At 44.8% G+C, this 19,796-nt stretch overlaps 1 protein-coding gene across 1 annotated transcript in view; it reads right to left on the bottom strand.

Moving 5' to 3' along the window:
- Nucleotides 1-8,262: 8,262 nt before the first annotated feature.
- ISM1 (isthmin 1) overlaps nt 8,263-19,796 on the bottom strand; it is a 75,488-nt gene continuing 63,954 nt past the window's right edge. The window contains exons 4-6 of the mRNA XM_058563226.1: nt 18,878-19,021; nt 16,076-16,165; nt 8,263-10,694 (exon numbers count right to left, since the gene is read on the bottom strand). Of these exons, the coding sequence (XP_058419209.1) occupies nt 10,177-10,694; nt 16,076-16,165; nt 18,878-19,021 (752 nt within the window). The 3' untranslated portion in view covers nt 8,263-10,176. The remainder of the gene's footprint in view (nt 10,695-16,075; nt 16,166-18,877; nt 19,022-19,796) is intronic.

Here is a 19,796-nt window from a genome sequence, read left to right as displayed (position 1 = left end):
CTCCTGCTTCCTCTGCAGCGTTGGGGGCAGGACTGCAGGGGGTGGTGAGTGGGAACTATGACGTAGCAAGGCTGTGGGCCTGGCTCCAGGTCTCCCTCCAGTCGATGCTGATTCCCAGGTTCCCAGTCCAGCACTCTGTTTATCCCAGACTGTGCACGTGCGAGAGAAAGGGAGAAGTCAGTGAGAGGCAGTGGGTGCTTCTCCTGGAGGAACCAACGCAGCTGGGAGGAGTAGCTTCAGCACCTGGGAGCAGCTGAAGACTGAGGGCCCAAGGTCCATATTAACTATTGTTAACCAACCGGGGCTGGCCACGTCCTCCTCTGTGTGTGGACTCATAATGTGCCAAGGGGCGTTAGAATCACCACCTTGTAGGATGCCTTCTAACCTCATGACATCATTTATTTTTCCTTCTCAGTTTTGTTTATTTTTAGTACTTAGTTTAAAATATATCACACATACAGAAAATAATGTAACAATTGTATGTTATCCAATACTCAGATTTAACCAGTATTAGCATTTTGCCATATATATTTTTTTAGGCTTCTTTTTTTAAAAAAAGAAATAAAATAGTACCTCTAAAGTTTCTCTCCTTCTCCACCCACTCACTGTCAGCCATCCCCAGAGGTAACTATTATCTTGAAGTTGGTGGTTAGCCTTCCCATGCATAATTTAGTACTTTTATTACCTATATCAGTGTCCAGACATAATACAGTATTGTTTTGAGAGTTTTTAAATTACTGAAATTGTATAATACTTTACATATCCATTTGCAATTTGCTTTTTTACACATTGTATTTTCATGACACATTTGTGACAATATGCATGGCTCTGGATCATTTATTTTAACAGCTAGATAGTATGAATATAACATAGTTTATCTGTCCATTCCTCTGTTGGTGGACAATTTAATTTATTTCCAATTTTTGATAATACAAAAAAGAACCTCAGGAGTGAAATTGGTGAATTCTGCTACATGACAGCTTCAACTTTATTAGGTATAGTCAAATTGTTCTCCAATTTACAAGTAGTGGTGATAAAGAGTTTCTGTTTTCTCACTGTCTTGCCAACACTTGGTATTATCAAACTTGTTTTCCTAAATAAAATGTGGCAACGTTAGCTTTTAAATTACAACCACCATAATTAATCACGCCCTCATCTGGTCCCACTGCACCTATCACACTGTATTATAGTCATCTGAGTTAGTCACCCCTACTGAGCCATTCATTTATGACAGGGTTCGTGTCGGTTCCTTTTTGTGTCTCCAGTACCTAGCATGGTGAATGGTGACAGGCACACGGTTGGTGCACAGTACACACGTGCTGACTTAAACATAAAGAAGAAAGAGATCCAAGAACAGAACAGCCAGGGAAGACTTAGTGAGGGGGTACAACCAAGATTGGTCAAAGAACTGGAAACTTCAAACACTCCTGGATAGAGTTAACCAATATAATCACTTTGGAAAACTCTTGGGCTATATCTACTAACGCTGTGCATGCCCTGTGACCTGCTAATTTCCAAAGGAACTATTGTGTATATAAGCACCAAAACACACACCCTGGACTGTTCATAGCAGCACTATTTGTAAAAGTTCTAAACTGGCAGCCACCCAAATGCCTACCCATGGTAGAACGGTTAAATAGAAATGTGCAATTCTAGACAGTGACGAGAATGAATGATCCACACCTGCAAGCAGCAATATGGGAGAATCTCACAATATGATATTGAGCAAAAGATGCCAGACCTCAGGGAGCATAGGCTGTATAATTCCATTTACTTGAAGTTCAAAATCCAGCAAAACTAGCCTAGTGTAGAAGTCGTGCTATTGATTACTTTTAGTAGGAAGTGTGTACTGATTGGAAGGAAGCCCAGGAGTGCTGGTAATGTTTATTTCTTTATTTTGCATCGAGGTAAAATTTATATACGATGAAATTCAATTTTTTTTGTGAGGAAGGTTAGCCCTGAGCTAATACCTGTTGCCAATCTCTCTCTTTTCCGCTCGGGAAGATTGGCCCTGAGCTAACATCTGTGCCCATCTTCCTCCATTTTTATATCATCTGGGATGTCTGCCATCGCATGGCTTGATAAGCGGTGCATAGGTCCGCACCCGAGATCCGAACCCCCAAACCCCAGGCCGCTGAAGTGGAGCAGAGAACCGGGTGGGTCTCTGAAATTCAGTTTTTTTAAGTGCACAATTCAATGAGTTTTTAGAAATGCATACAGTTCTGTAGCCACAACGATAATCAAGATATAGAACATTTCTGGCACTGGCCCAGTGGTATAGTGGTTAAGTTCGCGTGCTCTGCATCAGCGGCCCAGGGTTCACAGGTTTGGATCCCAGGCATGGACCTACACACCGCTAATCAAGCCATGCTGTGGTGGTGTCCTACATACAAAAAATAGAGGAAGATTGGCAACAGATGTTAGCTCAGGGTCAATCTTCTTCACCAAAAAAAAAAAAAACCAAAAAAGATATGGAACATTTCTATCACCCCAGAGAGCTCTCTTGTGAACCTTATGTTCTATTTCTTGACCTTGGTCATGGGTGTTGGTTACATGGGCGTGTTCACTTCTTGAAAATTCATTGTTCCGCACACTTACGACACGTGCATTTTTCTGAATGTTTTATGTCAATAAAATGTTTGAAGAGTATTTTTAAAAAAGATTGTCCCAAAGAATGGCAATTGGCTACAAGATGGCCAACTGGGTGGTAGAAAGGCTGGAAAGGAGCAGTGAGGAAGGTGATTGGAACGGTGCAGTGTAGAAATCTCGGAGAAGAGCCTGCACTTTTACCTCAAGCTTCAGTTTTCTACATTTGCTGCTGGTGAGTGATGTGATCCAGCCTTCATCTTCCTAGAACTGGATTCCTGCTTTCCCCTTTTTTTTTCTTGCCTGTAATAGCAGGAGGGAGTGCTCAAGAATGGCTCAGTGGCGGGGTATTTCCTGAGACATGGAGAAGGTGGCCTCAGCCTCCACTCAGTAGAGTTCCCAGGTAAGGACCCTAAAATATTCTTGACAGAAAGTTCTGGCCTCCATAGCAATCAGCACAGAACCCCTTGCTTGCTTTTGACTGGAGGAATCCTGATCATGTGGCTCTGAGGTGTGAGACTTTTAGAAATCTCTTCCTGGTCTTGACTGGGCAGGACCAGTCATCCCTGAGAGGGGATTTGAAGGCTCCTTGGGGACAGGTGCATCAGTGATGTAAATCTCTCCAGTCTTCCCCTGTGTAAAGACCTCACTTTAGTTATGTTGACAACAGGGCCAGTGAGTTACTTTAGAGGCCCCAAAAAGGATTTTGCCTTGGGAGACCCTGGCTTTTTTCTTTGCCTTTCTCCGTTTGCTGAGCTCTCCAAGGTGAAAAAAACAAAAAACAAAACAAGCTGAATGTAGAGAGGTATAAAGGAGGGTATGGTTAGACAAAGCGAAACTGCGCATCTAGTGGTGTAAAATCTTAAAGTGGTGCTTGTTAAGATCTGCTCTCATTCCCTTTCACTAAGGCATTAAAGACGTACTTCATTTAGACTGCTCCCTTCCGTGGCAAATAAACCTACTATTTAACCATGACCTTTATGAAAATAAACTTAGCTGCATAGAAAAAAATTCTTTTTTCTTTTTTAAAAGTCAGGCTTGAAAGTTTTATATCCTTTGAGTCATATTCTTGAAGCATTTGGCTGGTTAATTCAAGAAATGTTACTTTCCCAATTCAAACATGACATTTTGAAAATCATCCATGAATTACATGCCTCAAGAATGAAAGGCTTTTCTGTACCATTTAAAAGATTTTTTTTTTCATTTTGAGGGCAATCATGAATATCTACAAGGGCACGTTTATTACTCCCAGAACAGATAGAAAATTAGCAAAGTCATAAAATTCTTACCCAGTTTTGCTATTGCAGCTGTGTCTCAACCCAGTCCTCTGCCAATTCCCCTGCCACTAAAATGGTTAAGGATGATATTATTTTTGCCATTACAGGCAAGGCACTGGTCTTTGTATGTTGGCTTTCCAAATCTCTACAAGGAGAACTAAAAAAAAAAAAGAAAAAAGAAGGATCTGTATCTAAGCTTTGTTCTTCTAGTGGGGTTCAACAAAGAGTTGCTAGTCCCATAAATTTGTTCCTGAAAAGTCTTTCCTTCTGATCCTGGAAAACGTCCCTCTTCTTCTAATCCCATACGGTAAACCAAAACTAAACCTCAGAAAAGCAACTGGCTGTAAGCTTTCTGCCTTAATTTACACTACTGTATTCAGGGTCTGTACACATGGATGTATGTTTCTCTATGTACCCACCCAGTAATTACTGAGCCAAGCCTTTAATTTGTCTGAAATCATGCAGGCATAATGGTGACAACCCACACATTTTTCCATTGGAAATTGTAAATGGATGACAGAGAGAAGCCGCCCCTCCACTCCCCACACACACTTCCTGGAAAGCTTTTTCATGACTCTTTGTATGTCAGACCAGAATCAGTGCTCATGGGGTGTCGGTCACTGTTGTTCAGTTGATTAGAGCAGTGCTTCTCAAAGTGTGGTCTACAGAGCGGGACTGGTCTGTAGTCAGCACAGAGATGGATTCAAAAATTAAGAAAATGTGTTCAGGAAGTTTTAGAGATATTTGGCAGAATCATTGTCTGTCTGTTGATCTAATCATAAAAACTGGCAGTTTATATTTATTTTGTGAAAAATAAATGGTATTGAAATCTTGTAGAGCTCCTCACTTTGGCTAGAATGAGCTTGAATTTTCTTTTTTGGTAGAGCTATCACCAACAGCAAAACCTCGCCTCCATGTAAGCATGATGACAATAATATTATAAACTTATATTTCAAAAACACTAGGTAAGCACTAAAGCATGAAGTGATGTCTTGGTTTGAAGCCACTCCCCGCCCTGCCCCGAAACATATCCAGAGAAAAGGATCTGAGCAAGTAGCTTATTTGGGAGATGATTCCAGCGAGCAACAGTTGGGAAGTGGGGAAGAAAGATAGGGAAGGGAAGGAGGCCAATAAATGATGTGTTAGCAAGTAGGTTATCAATGTGGGTGACGGGAGCTCAGTCCCACTGGGAGCTCTGGGAATGGTGTAAAATATGCTTCAGAATTTGCCCCACTTGAGGGATGAGAGAGATGGGTATTCATCTACCAAGTTCCTGTCAGTCAACTGTTAAGTGCTGCTGGGGGGCACTGTTAACTCCCTGGCACTTCAGTCTGCCTCTGTGCAAGCTGAATGGGCTCCAGTGGCCAGAGAAAGTCATCAGGCAAAGACCTGCAGGAGCTGCCAGTTGAAAGTTGGGCTGGTCTGTACAGATGCAGAAAGTGCCAAAGGGACATGTGGGACATCAAAAGCATCTGCCAGTGGGTAGGTAGGACAGGTGGTCTTATCCCAATTTACAGATAGGAAACTGAGGTCCACTTTAGCAATATAATACAATGTGGAAGATGGCAATGGGGTGAGAAGGATCTCTCCCTTTAGTTACCTCCTTTGGGCCCAGCCAGAGCCCCTTCCACCAGCTTTCTTTCCTGCTGTGTGTAATCAGGTAGATGGTGGTCTGCCTGTGTGGCAGAGACTGACTGGGTGCTCACACAGCCCATCTCTGCTTCCGGGCCCACAACTGGACTCCATTTCCCAGCCTCCCTTGCAGAAGAGTGTGGCATGTAGCAGATCTGCGGAGATTGAGTGGAAATGATGTACAGTACTTCCCTGACCAAACTACGCAAAACTTTATGCATATTCTCCCTGCTCTTTATTTTACTCTTTAAGCAGTCTGGAATAGAGAAGACCCCCAGGGCATCCTAAAGAGTCATGCCTTGAAGATGGCAGAGCCACAACATGGAAGGAGCCTGGGTCCCTGGGTCATGACTTAGAGGAGAACCACTTGACCAGAAACATACTCTTTAGATGTTTATTGTGTTAAGCAATTGCAATTTTGAAGATTATCTGTTACAGCAACTAGCATTACCTTAAATAATGCAACATACACGTGTGATCAAATAATTTATTTTTCTTTATATCACTTACCATTATCTCAGATTGTGTACTTAATTTATTATCTGTCTACCCTCCAACAGGAAGACTTGGATTTGTACACTGCTGTATCTCTGGCATCTGGAACAATGCCTGGCAACTAGTACATGCTCAATAAATAATTGTCCAGTGACTAAACACCAGTGCCCAACCTTCATTGCACATGGTACATGACAAGCCCTGTGCTAAGAGCTTCATATCTCTTATCTTATTTCATTCTCACAACAACTGTATGTGGAAACTGGAATGCATAGAGCCTGATTAAATTATCCATTGGTACCCAGCAGGCAAGTGAGGGAGCCAGGATTGGAATCCAGGCAGTCTGACTCAACCCTCAAACTCTTAAGCCCTCTGCACATTGCCCAAAGACATCTGCCAGGTGTAGCGCTAGGAGCTGGGGGTGTAGGAAAGCATGAGACACAGCACCTGTCCCTGAGATCCACCCAACAGGCAACAGTTAGCACGGAGCTTGTGTTCAGTGGGGAAAACAGTCTCTGTTCTCATCCGTGGAGTAGGCTATCTTCTAGAAATGTCAGGCTCTGCTACTCACTCAGCCTGAGCAAGGGCTCAGCTACAAGATTAAACTCCTCTTACGGAATATGAGAGAACTGAGCAAAATACATAGAGATAAAGCTAGAACCTCTGTCACCAATGTGAGATACCATAAAGGTTGGTGCAGGGACATTTGGCAGATTTGAACAATTTGAGAAAAGGCAGAGTGAGTTGGAGCAAAAACCCTGATCCTGTGTGTTTGGAAGAGTTAGGAAGAGAGTAGAGTAAGGGGTAAGGTTAAGAACGTGGACTTGGTGATCAGGCCGAACTGGCTTCAACCAGCTCTGCCATTTACGGAGCATTATGATCTTGGACAAGCTAGCTAACCTTGCTGGGGCTTCTTTTTCCTCGTCTGAAGTGCATGTAATGTGCCTGGCTCCCACGGTAAAGTGATTAGCACAGAGGCACAAAGCATGTGCTCAGGAGAGCGTGGCTGGTATAGTACCTGTTCTTTGACCTTTGACTCCCGGTCTTAGGATGAGGAAATCTACCCTCTTGGCCACTGAGCTACAAAGACAGACAGGCGTGGGAGACTAATCATGGCAGATGCTTGACCTGGGGCTGAAGAGAAAGGTCAGCTCTTCCGGATTTCTCCCTCCCCCTTCCCATGTGCAGCCACTAGAGGGCCTTGGGCATCTATTTGCCACTATCGGCTTGCTCAGATGTGGCATCCAAGAGGCCCGGTGGATTACTAGAAAAGGGACTCTCTTTCCAGGAAGAGGCAAAGGAGCAAAGCATCCCACGAGAGGCGTTTGCAGAGCAGCTGCTGAGGGGTCCTATTTACAGGGGCTGCAGGCGAAGTGCAGACAGCTGACTCTGCTGCGGGCAAAGTCAGCCCTTGAGCACGTGATCTACTTTCCATGGGGGACTTCCCTAGGGTTATCCTGGGGCCGGCTTGGGGCCCTGTGGTGAATGAGGTAAGGGTCTCCTTGTTGTACTGGATACCGTGGGAAGAGGGGTCTGGATTTCTGAGGATCACTCATTGGCCCCCTAGAGCTTTGTGACTGAAAATTAGCTCATCCTGATAGAGGCAGATTACAGTTCAGTGAATTTCCAAAGGTGTGGCACCATCCTGATGATGTACAGGAGACTAGGGGTGTTCTTAGTAGGCAAAGAACCCAGGAGCCCTCCTCTGCTGCCAATTCACCCCTTCTTCCAACTATCAGTTCATTACGTCAGCAAGGTCTGCTATGAAAAGGCAAATAGCACATTGAAAACATTGCTCCCATCACTCATTCTCACTGTAGTAGGAAAGAGTTCTGTTCCTTTTAATCTTCCATACTAAATCCTTAAGAAAAACACCTTAGACATGGCTTCATAACTTGCCACTCTTGTCCCTCTGCTCATCACTCCAAACATCTCAGTTTTCAGAAAACACCAAGCTCTTTTCTAATTCCTTGCCTTTGTCCATACAGTTTTCTTGCTCCAAATGCATTCACTCCTCCATTAGACCCAGCAGGTACTTCCCTAATCCTGCCTCTATTTTCCCACAGTACTTTACACTTGCCCTTAATAGAACACTTATAAGAGGGTGTTATTGTTGTACATTTTTGTCTCTTTTCATCACTCAACTGAGCTTCTCATGTGCTTTATCTCCAGCTCTGCTTGAATTCCTGTCCTGACAGGGAACTCACCACCTCAAAGGCAATGCATTCCATTGCAACCAACTCTCTTTGCAAAAATAGTTTTCCTGTTACTAGAAACCAAATCCACTTCCCTGATATATGGACCTACTGATTCTCTCCCTATCAGTTGCCTAAAATTCCTTCAGATGTGAATAAGGCTGCTCATTCCATAATTAGAAATAGATCTTAAATATAAATATCCTGAGAGTGGGCAATACATGGATAATTCATTCTAAAGTGTAAATGACTGATAAGAGCTTTTCCATATGAACAAGATTTTATTAAGAGAACCTAAAGGTGGGGTCGGGAATACCAAAGTAACCAGGAATATAAGGACACCAAAAATTTGATATAGTAGAAAGAGCACTGGGCTAGGAAATGAAAGATGGATCCAATGTAATTTATTTTTGCTGAGCTTTGGTTTCCTCATCTGGAAAAGAAATAATTTGCATGATGAGTAGTTCTACTTATTACTATAATTGCAGAATTTTGTCTAGAAGCAGTCCTGCTCACCTGGGCTGTCTTAAAGCCTTTGCTCTGGCTTGGCTTTCTTAGCTCTTTCTTAGATCTGGGTGGGCAAAAAGTCACACATGTGTCATGAGCTTCAGCCTCCGGGGGGCTGGGTTGATGTTCTTGGTGCCAAAGATGCTATGACTTACACCACCCACCATCACATCAATTAATGAGCCTTTTATTTGAACCTTCCTCTCCCCTGCCTTGAAGCCCTGCTTTACCAGGGCTATTTATGGTATCTGTATCATAAATACTTGCAGGTAACACATTTACTGCAGGTAACACATTTTATTATGATTTTATTATATATTCTCTTTTCCTGGAGTTTTGCAAGTAAAGGTTGCATAAGAACCAACTCTTTATTTGTCCTAAGTTCCACGCTACAGAACCAGGTCACATTATAATTGCTTGATGCACAAGACTCAATGACTCAATAAATACTTTACAAAAATAATGTAGTTTTTTTCCTTTTTTAAAACATAAAAAAATTAGGATTTCCTAGACTTAAGTCCCCCTCCTCTTTTTATATTTATTTACTAGGAATATATTGGTGGAGAAAAAATTGTTAAAATGGCATTAAAATAAAATAGATAAAATGAGGTCCATATTCTTTTTCCATTTCTTTTGCTTTTTTCTTTGGAAAAGTGCTACTCCCTGTTTTTATGTCTGACCTTCCTGCAGCCTTCTGAACCTACTAAGGCATGAGCAGAAATTCTGCTGTTCTGAAGCCTTTTACTGGAATCATAGCATTATGCTAATACTGGCCTTTTATTTTAAAGCCTATTTAAAACCAGGCCTCAGATTTTCTCCTAAGATACCCATTTGTCCCGCACCCGCTACCCAGTCGGAGGCAAGGGCATTTTGGAAGCAGAGACTTCAACAAGGTGCCTCATGACTAAATAACATTTGGTTTAAGGTGGGTGTTTTCTTGTTTTGAAACATTTCCATTGAGTTATTTATCTTGAAAGAAGTCATTACAAAATTCCCTTTCTCTTACACCTCCCTAAGCCCCTTTCTGAACTCTCACAGAAGCAATTAAATAGTTTCACGGCAACTCCAGAGAAAAGGTTACGTATAAGTCACATTCATATTAAATAAGTTATATATAAAAACTGCTTATAAGGTTTACAACTTGAGTCTTTTTCCCCCTTGGTTCCTCTCAGAAATACTGGATCTGGGGTGTGAACTGAATCCCACTGCTGTGGCTTCCAGGTTCTTCTTCTGGCTTCTTTGTCCTCATCCTCCTGCCGAGATCATCCCTAGGAGGCGTTCCAAGGAGGTCTGTGGGCATTGTAGATGGCAAAGGTGGCTTCAGATGGCAGTCACCCGGGCCTGGCGCACACCCCCAGTGTAATTTATGAAAAATACTCATGTGGTATATACAAATGTACATGAATGCAGATAAGAGGGACTCTGCTCCAGGCGGCAGCTCAGTGCAGTCCATTTGTGTCACAAACAACAGAGGTGGCGTCTCTTTAATACTCCCTGGCCTCTTGGAACTGCTTGATGTAATCTTCATCCGAGGGGCTCTCCGTGCATTTCTGTCCGTTGTTGGGAGGCCGGGCCTCGTTATACCTGCTCCAGTCGCCCTTGCAGAGAATCCAGGGCAGGACGTCCACTTTGTAGTGGAGCTCCGCGGAGAACTCGGTGCTGATGAGGTTAGGCGTCCCTGCCCCTTTGCCCCTGGTGATGAGCTGCATGTTGTCGCCATAGCAACAGTGCTGGGCGGCCAGCGTGGTGCTCTCCAGGGACAGCATGGAGCGGATGCAGTACCGGGCGGTGGGCTTGTAGATTTCCAGCTTCTCCTTGGGCCCACTGGCGTCCTTCCAGCGGAAGTCCTTGCGCTTGATGCGGTCGAAAATGTCGGCCGTGCTGTAGGCCACCTCAGTGGGGTAGGAGCAGGGGCAGCTGGGCAGATCATTGATCACCTTGTGCATGTACTTCTTTAAGAACTCGCTTTTGCAGCTCATCCATCGCTCACAGCTGTCTGTGTCTGAAAAAGGCCACAGAGAAACCCTCTCACCACATGCAAAACCTGCCGCTGCGTGACGTTGAAGTCAACCCCTCCTCTCCCAGAGTCAACCCCTGCAGCCCCTGGAACCTCGAGGCCATGGAACATGCTCACCTCCCTTGAACTTGGGAACTTTGTTCACAAGGCTCTCCAGGCCCTTCAACTCCTCAATTTATATTATGAAAAACTTTCAGCCACACAGAAAAGTAGAGAGAATATACTTATACAATGACTGCCTGTTTGCCATCACCTAGACTTTACCATCATTATATTTGTTTCATTAAAAATTTTTTTTTGGTAAATATGTGATATTATTTCCCTTAAATTTTAGTAGGCATCTACAGAAAAAAGGAGGATAATTAAACTGTATTTTCTATGGTTTCCTAGATAACCATAACCCCATTATCACCCATAACAAAATTAACAATAATTCAGAGGGCCATTTTGAATCTTCTCTCTAAATACTTAGTGGTGAGTGGTAGAAAATGCCTCAAAGGAATCCTGGTAGGACTAAGTTTTATTTCTGCCACTCACTGACTGGTTTAAACTAGGGCTGGTGGCCTAACCTCTTAATCTTGGGCATGAAACAGTAACCATCATTGTATGCAAATCCGTATGATAAGATGCCTCCAAGAGGAAGATGCTGCTGGCCCCTGCTTTTAGAGAACTTAACATTTAGGCCAGAGGCTACTGAACTGTGGGCTTCGAGCCAGAACCTGCCCCCAGAGGTGTTATGTTTGGCTTTTACAGTATTAAAAAATATTGCCAACATTTAAGAATCAGGTGATTCCACTTATTCACGTAGATTCCTGGTTTCCACCATGTTTATGCTGGTCCTGCATTGCCCCTGTGAACAGGCAAACAGTGACCACTTCTTGATCAGGAAAGGAGAGCCCCAATTCACCACAGTCCCTGCCTGACTGCTTCACTCATGGGTGTTTCCTCTTGGTCTCTTAGTCAGCAGAGTCTGGGACCCCTGGTTTAGTGACGGTCTTAGTTTGTGTTTTCCCAGACCCTGAGACAAAGATTCCAGTGAAAATGGCTGTTTGGGAGGTGACTCTGGGAAACACCAGCAGGGGAGCAGAGAGGTGGTTCAGAGAGGGAGGGCAGCTTTATAGGGTGTGGATCAAACAAGTAACCACTGCAATGAACTGGAGCTTAATCCCACTGGGACCTGGGAAATTGCACAGAGAACATCTCAGTTATCCCATCCAGCGACAGGGTCAAACTTTACCCAAGCCCTGTTAGCCTGGGAAACAGCCAAGGTTAAGACTTCCTCCCACCCTTGTACATTCTGGAAAACCACTTACTGCAGAACCATCCTTCTCCATATGACTTAGATAAGATGCATGGATGCCCTCTTGTTTGCCTGTGACAAAGCCAGACATGGACCCTCCAAATTCCTTTTCTTTGCCTCAGAAATGATTAGTTAAACTGCCTGTCCCTACTGATCAATTGGAACAAAATGCATATTAACTAAACTTTGGTTAATCTTTTCTCCTTCCTTCAAGTCCCTGAACTTTGCCCGACCCTCAGCCTGAGCCAGCACACAGCCCCTCCTTAAGGGTCCCTCCCGGAAAATATGTTCTTGGGGTAGAACATTCTCTGATCTCCTATGTGATCTCGCCGCCCTTTAATCCCTCTGGGTTCTGTCTAGCCTTATGCACCGCTCTATAAAAGAAACTCTTTTGCCAAACCCTTGAGATGCTTGCAGGCCTGTGGTACAGCATTCGCTCTGTAGTCCCTTTCCCCCTTGCAATAGTCCTTTGAATAAAGTCTTTGAATAAAGATTTGTTTTTTATTTGGTGGGGATCATCAGTGATAGGGGGCTGTTCCTGGACTTCCAGCCCACCATGCATTCATGGGCTGGTGGGCTCTGGGGGCCAGAGAAAGCCCTCAGGCAAAGAACCACAGGGGCTGCCACTTGGAGGTCAGGCTGGGGTGTAGGGACATGGTGTGGGCAGAGGTGGGTTACCTATAGAGTCTGCCTGGTAATCTGCAATGGGTAAGATGAGGCATATCTAAGGAAGCCAACCATGGTAGAATGTGGGGGTGCATTAAGGAGGGCAAAGGCCAAAAGCCCCATGGGTGTTCATGACAACGCAATGTCATTTCTATCAGTGCAGGTCAAGGGGGTGCGTCAGGGAGCATACAACACTGTGCTGGTCCTGAGGCTCAGCAGGGCTGCCTGGTGGCCACAGGTGTCCTGGTCAGAGCTCCTACAAGAAAACCTGCTGTGGGCACTTTGCTTACTGGTGGCCTCCAGCTGTAGCAGCTTTGGATCTGCTGTGGTGTTCACATAAGGTTATGTTCCTCCAGGGCTGCTCTCGGCTGATGACTGAGCATGGTGGGGCTGCTGCCCAACGAGGGGCTCCTCCAACAGGCAGCCTTTGCTGAGGGTGCCCTGTTGGCATGGCTGAGACTTTCTCAGAGCTGCACTCAGGCTCTGCCTTCCCAGGCCTCCTTCCTTCCATCTCTCCCTTTGCAGGGGTCAGGCCTGCACCTTGGTCTGAAAGCTCTCCCTGCCTACTCCAGCTGCCTTTCCCTTTATCCTTCCCAGGGATTTCCCCAATAAATCTCTTGAATATCCAATCCCGACTTGGTATCTGCTTCTCGGAGGACCCAAACTGACATAGACTATACTAGCAGAGACGGAGGAAGGCGAGGGGAGGGCGTTCCAGGTGAGCATTAATTGTGCAAACCAAGGTTGAGCAGAAGTCTGGTGGGGTTGTCTGGGGTTGGGAACATGTTCAGTTACACTGGAGCAGAGGATATAGGAAAGTAAGGTTGCAGTGTCAGATCATGGAGGTCTTCAATGCAGTTTATTTAGGCTTATTCAGAGGGCACTAGGGAACTACTGAAGGTTTTTGAGGGATAGTGAGCTATCAACTGAGCTCTACAGTAAGAAAATGAATTCAGTGCTGATATCAATTGTCAGAGTCCAGGTGAGATACTCTGGGAGGGAACAGCAGGTGGGATCAAGAGTAGTCAAAGAGTTCGAGCTGCCAGGCCTTGGTGGGCTTGGGGGTGAAGGGACAAAGACATCAGAAGTGACTCCAGCTCTGACCCAGGTGCCTGAGAGGCTGGTGGTGTTGTGAGTGGAAATCAAGTGGTCAGGATGTGGGCAGCTTGGAGGTGGGCTCAGGTTTCTCTTCAGTGAAATGAGGAAGAGAGAGATGGGGCATCTCTCAGGAGGTCAGATAGGCCTGGCCTAAAATGAAATGTGGGATTTTGTGCAAGAGTGCCTGGGACTGAATCTCAACTCAACCATTTAGTAGCTCTGTGACCTTGAGCAACGTATTCTCCCTCACTGTGCTTCAGTTTTCTCCCCTCTAAATTGAGGATGAAGATAGCATCTGTCTCATACAGTGCGATGAGGATTAAACTAGCGGGAACGCAGAGGGTACACAGAACAGGGTCCAGGGTGTCGCCAGTGGGGATATGCTCAGGCTCCTTTCGGCTGTGAGTTCTATGATTCCACCCCTGCGAGCCTCTGACTGAGCAGTTGCTGAGAGAATGGAGGTTCCATCCTGGGAAGTGTGTGTCTGCAAAGGCAGTGGGGGTCTCCCTCAGAGGGCAGGGTGTTCAAAAACAAAATTCAGTGAGGCCCCGGAAAATGGCTTTGTATTTTCCCTCCAGAGTGGAAGGTCATCATAGTTCATGTGCCTATAGGACATCAGTATGGTGGACATGTTCTAAATGCTTTACAAATATCAACTCATTTAATTTTACAATAACTCTATAAGGTAGGCACTATTGTCTCATAGCATTTTACAGATCAGAAAACTGAGGCAGTATTAGGTTAAGAAACTTGAAGCTTGTACAAGTCAAACTTTTCTCATCTCTGCTGGGCATCTTCTGTTTGTCCTTCTGTCTCCTCATTTCATGTTTTTCCTTGCCATGAAAGGTTGTCCTATGTGGACTGTGTCGACGGGCTCCTTGAGCCCTGACTTCTAGTTGGGTTGAGCCAATGGGAGGACCTGGCCAGAGCCCAGAGGGAGGGAGGAGCGTGAGGTCAGGGTATTTGTTCCCTTGGCTCCTTCCTCACTGTTGCAGGTTGGCTACATCCTTCTGAGAGCCAGGAGTGCTGTCAGGCAGCCCTCTCCACACAGCTACCTTGTGGGTTCTGGTAACCACCCCTTCCCCTAGTCCCTTCAGGCCAATGGGTGGTAAGGGCTCCCCACTGTTGCCAGCCCCAGGGTTCTGTACAATCCCTTCTTGGTTTCCATCCACCCTGCTCATACCTTCGCAAACAGCCTCTCATCAAATGCTTCTCAATTACTGGATTTGAGCATGCCATGTTTGTTCCTGCCAGGAACCTGAGTGATACACCATTTCTACTCATCCCTGTGTGGCCTTAGCCACACACCGGGTGTCACTTTGTGCAACTGGATCCATTCTCTGCAAAGGGCAAATAACTGCCTGCCTGCGGGGTGTGATACGGGGAGGCCTGAGAAGCTCTCTGCCCCAACAGACCTCTTTTGCTGCTCTACTATTTTATGAAAAATTTCCACATTTAGTGTTTAATTTTTATTTTTTTGTTTTTTTTTAAGGATCAAATGCATTGTGTTTGCAGAAGGCTTCTACTAAAGACAGTCTGATTGTGTGCGTGAAGGACTGAGATAGAAGCCCTGGGTAACGTGGAATTTCCAGACTACCTCCAGTCTGGCTGAGGAGGCAGAGCAGAAGTGAAGAAGCTAAGAAAGAATTTTGGGGTGGCAAAAAGAAATGGGGCAGGAGGAGTTTTACCTTTCAGCGATATAGAATTACATCCAGAAACACATGAAGCTATTTTTAAAAAGCAAACTCTCGTCTAATACCTGAGTAGTCACTTTCAATTTTGTTTGGTCCATGTTTATTGTATTTGCTCTAGCACTTTCCAGCAGATGAGTAGCAGGGTGTCCCAAAGGTTTACAAAAAATTATGTGGTGGAGGGAGGCAGGCATAATATTGAAAGTTCTCTTTTTCCCTCCCTCCTTCTCTTTGCTGCAAACTGAGATCCCCATTTCTTGACTTCATGGGGACACTCAATCAAGGCAGTGAGAAGAAATTCTATGCAGCTTGAGGCCCTACTATGCACTGATCTCATGCTAAGGGAAGAGTGGTCCCTGCCTACTTGTTGTGGAAGCTGTGTAGCTAGCAGGGCGGACACAGAGGGCTGCTCAGCTCAGGCTGGTGCAGGCACAAGACTGCTCTCTCTTGCTTGCAGTATATACGGTGAGCAAGAAATATGCTGAGGGAATTGGACCCCATAGGAGGAAAGCGAAACATTTAAATGGATCCAAGGATGCCATTGCAAAGGCAAAAGGAATATCCAAAACACTAAGTCAATATTTGGATAAAAATGAAAAAAGTCTTCTTACCAACTTCAAACAGTTTGGTGGCATTAAACTCCTCACTTCCTGCAAGCAGACTCACTTCGGTGGCAGCTGTCCTGAAGGTGTCTTCAATTCCTAAACACAGACAGGAGCTCATTTTTCCCTAGTTATATGGAAAAAGTTACCCCCTACTCCCGCAAATAAAAAAACAAATACACCTGAACACAGCCTTTTTTGTATTCATTACCACTCATGGGAAGAACCTTGCCAACAGAGGAAACAGTAAAAAGCAGGTAGTGGAGCATAAAATAAATTAAAACCCCAGATACCATTTGCAGCATGAAATCAGATACAAATGCACCTGAACGAGTCCTAAGGAACTCATTCACTGGGCCCAGGAATGGGGTTTTGTTCTGTGGGGCACACATGTCAGGATGGCTGTCTGTCTGGTGGTGTGAGAGTGGTAAACTAAACTAGAGGCAGCAGAGTGTAGTGGTCAATACCAGTCTTAAGGACTAACTGGGTTCAAATTATTACTAGCTGTGTGACCTTGGGCAAGCCACTTAACCTTTGTGTGCCTCAGTTTCCACATCTGTAAAATGGGGAGAACTAAATGACCCACCTCCTAGGGTTGAATGGATTCAATGAGTTACGTGTAAAGAAAGTCCTTAGAGTAGTAAGTGGTAAGTGTTAGCTGATACTTTTTCCTTGAATATTCGTCTAGCTTATTTTGAGGATGCAGCAGTCCACAGCTAAAGACTAGATACCTCAGATCCTAGGACTTTGAGCACTGCTGATGATGCTTCAAAAAGAATAAGCTGGGCTTGTCATTACTTGCTCTGAAGAAGTGAACCCAGCTTACCTCAAACTTCCTAGCTCGCCTGTCCTCCCCAAACAACCACCCCCACCCTTTACAAACAGGAATCCTGTGCAAGCTGAGGCAGTCAGAAGATGCAGCAGCGGTACAACGGGGACCATTTGTTGGAGAGCCCTGTCCGCCCTGCTTGGCATGACTTGACTGCCTTTAAGGGGCTCTCTCTGCTTTTGTGTGAGGCCCCTAAAACTTATTTGTAGGCTCAACCTCGGGGACATACTTTTACAGTGTAATCATTGCCAGGCCAGGGAGACTGCCTGCCCCATGATTGTTTCCAGTAAGGCCGAAAATCAGCAAAAGGAAATTTTTCCTGTTGCAAGGGATCCTTGAAAAGCTGGAAAAGCCAGGAACAGAGAGGCAGAAAGGATGAAAGGAAGAGAAAGTCAGATGAAAAGAAAATGTACGAGAAGGGCTGCTGGTCACACTGCTCCCAGTGGTGAGAGACAACGAGAAGGAAACATTCAAAATGGTGGCAGAGAAGAGCCTTCCCCCAACAAATTATCTAAGTTTACTACTTGGCATCTGGATGCCAGCTCTGGAAGAGAAAACAACAGGCAAGTCCTCAAGCCCTGAAATTAAATGCTGTCTGTATCCATGTGTGGCTGAGCCCGATACCCGTCCCCCTGGTGGTGGTGGAATAGTTTGATGGTTAAAACATGGACTCTGGGATTAGACTGCCTGGATGCAAATCCCAGATTGACCACTTGCTGCCTGCGTGACTCTAGGCAAGTTAACCCTGTGCTTTAGTTTCCACAGCTGCCAAGTGAGTACAATAATAAATACCTGTTTCATGAGGCTATTATGAAGATTAAACTAAATAATACATATAAAGACCTTAGAAATTAGCTTGGTATTTAAATCCTCAAAAAAAAAAATCCTATTCTTCACCATCTTTATTATCATCTTTTTCATTTTTTTCTTCAATATCTTCATCTTCATCTTATTCATATTTATCTTCATTTTCTTTTGCTTCTTCTTATCTCCATCATCATCTTCTTCTTCAACTTCTCCTCTTCTTCATTTTCTTCCTATCCTCCTCCTCTTCCTCCTTCTCATATTATTATTATTTACTGGTTTATTTCTACCCATCCAAATCCCATCCTACGAGACTTCCAGCTCAGCTTCATTCTGATGAGCATGCACGAGATTAGGAAAAGCATCTTGCTGGTGGTTCCACTCTTTGAAATCCATCTGCATGGCTGACAGGGAGCCAGAACTGCCACTTCTTACATTTATTTTCCGCACACGCCCCTTTGCTAACATATACATGCCCGATCTCATCCTTTCTCTCTCCTCAGAAACCCCTTTGCTCTTCTACCACTTTTTTGTTCCAAATCTCAGCCTTATGGTTTGAGAACAGAGTTTCTGGGGGTAGAAAAATGTGTGGGCCATACAAAAACAGGCTGCAGTTGGACAACACTGCTACAGTCACAATTATTTTTCTTCTCCAATATGGCCTCTCACCAAGTTTGCAATTAGTTTACTTTTCAAAACACTGACAGTGCATTTTAAAGCAACAATTAACTGCCAAGTTGCCCCCATTTGCTCCCTTGGGGGCATTCAGCACTTCTCTGGCAGTACAGATGGGGCTAACTGCCTGGTTTTTCTGTAGATGGCTGCCGAGCCTCTCATCCTGGCTTTCTTGTCAGACCATGAATGTCTGTTTTCACGTGTCTCTTCAAGGCACAACAAATCTCACATCAAAGGCCCCAGTTAACCACAGTCCCTCCTTTAAATTAAGTAAGTACACCATGGCATTGTCTTCTAGGTCACGGCTATTGCAATTGTGCTTAAGACTCAGAAAATCCCTCTTTTCATCCTTTAAGCTCGTTAACTGTCTCTTGTTGTCTCAGTGTAGTCAGAATTCTTATTAGGAAGATGGTTGTCTTTTAAAAAGTCAATTTCTATAAGTTTTTAAATACAAATTAAAAGCTTCCCCTTGAACTTGGAGCCACATCGCTGCGCAAACCCACCTGGGCAGTTTGGACGGTCACACGTCCTAGACTCTGTGGCAGTGCATGCGTAGCCACAAGACCTTGTCCGTTTCTGGTTGCCGTTCCCACAGGTGACGCTGCAAACAGACCAGAGACTCCAGTCGCCCTCACCGTCTGTGGAATCTGGAAGGAATCCAGGGAGACAGTCACCAACCTCGGCCCAAGAGTCCCCAGATCACCCCCCACCTCCATCAAGCAACCTGCCAATTGTCCACTTCCATTGTTCTCACTGTTGGAGGGAACCAGATGCCAGCTGGAGTCAAAAGGCTTATGGCTCCAGGGTTCATTTTAGCAATTAGCTTTGTGAACACAGGGACTCTGTCTGAGATTTTCAGCATCTAGTGATCAGCACATGGCCAGGACCTGACCCAAGAAGGTGCCAAGTATGTGCTTATTGAGAATGCATACATTTGCAGAGCATGGGATCATGGAATAATACAGTAGGTAGTTTCCAAAGACTACCATCATCAGTTCCTTCCCTCCCTGTGCATTCATTCATTGAGAGGAGAGGGGGGGAGAGAGAGAGAGAGAGGGAGAGAAAGAGTCAATCTATTTCCCCTTTCCTTGAATCTGGGCTGGCTTTGGCCTTAAGAGGCCTCGCAACTTCTGACTTTTGCTCTGGGGAATCCAGTCACTGTGAAAGAAGCTGAGGCTAAACCTGTGAGTTATGAGACACCACATGGAAAGAGAGGAGCTACATGAAGGGCCACCAAGACATTATACATGTGAGTGAAGCCTTTTTCCAGCTCTTCTGCCCTTCTCAGTGCATAGCTGAATGCAGCAGATGCCATCAGGAGTAGAGGAGCTGCCCAGGGGGCCCTAGCCTGAACTCCTGAGCCATAGAATCATGAGAAATAATAAACTTCTGTTGTTTTAAGCCACCAAGTTTTGGGATGGT

Source organism: Diceros bicornis, chromosome 19, assembly GCF_020826845.1.
Source record: "Diceros bicornis minor isolate mBicDic1 chromosome 19, mDicBic1.mat.cur, whole genome shotgun sequence".
In the NCBI taxonomy this organism is placed as follows: domain Eukaryota; kingdom Metazoa; phylum Chordata; class Mammalia; order Perissodactyla; family Rhinocerotidae; genus Diceros; species Diceros bicornis.
This window is presented reverse-complemented; position numbering and strand designations above follow the sequence as displayed.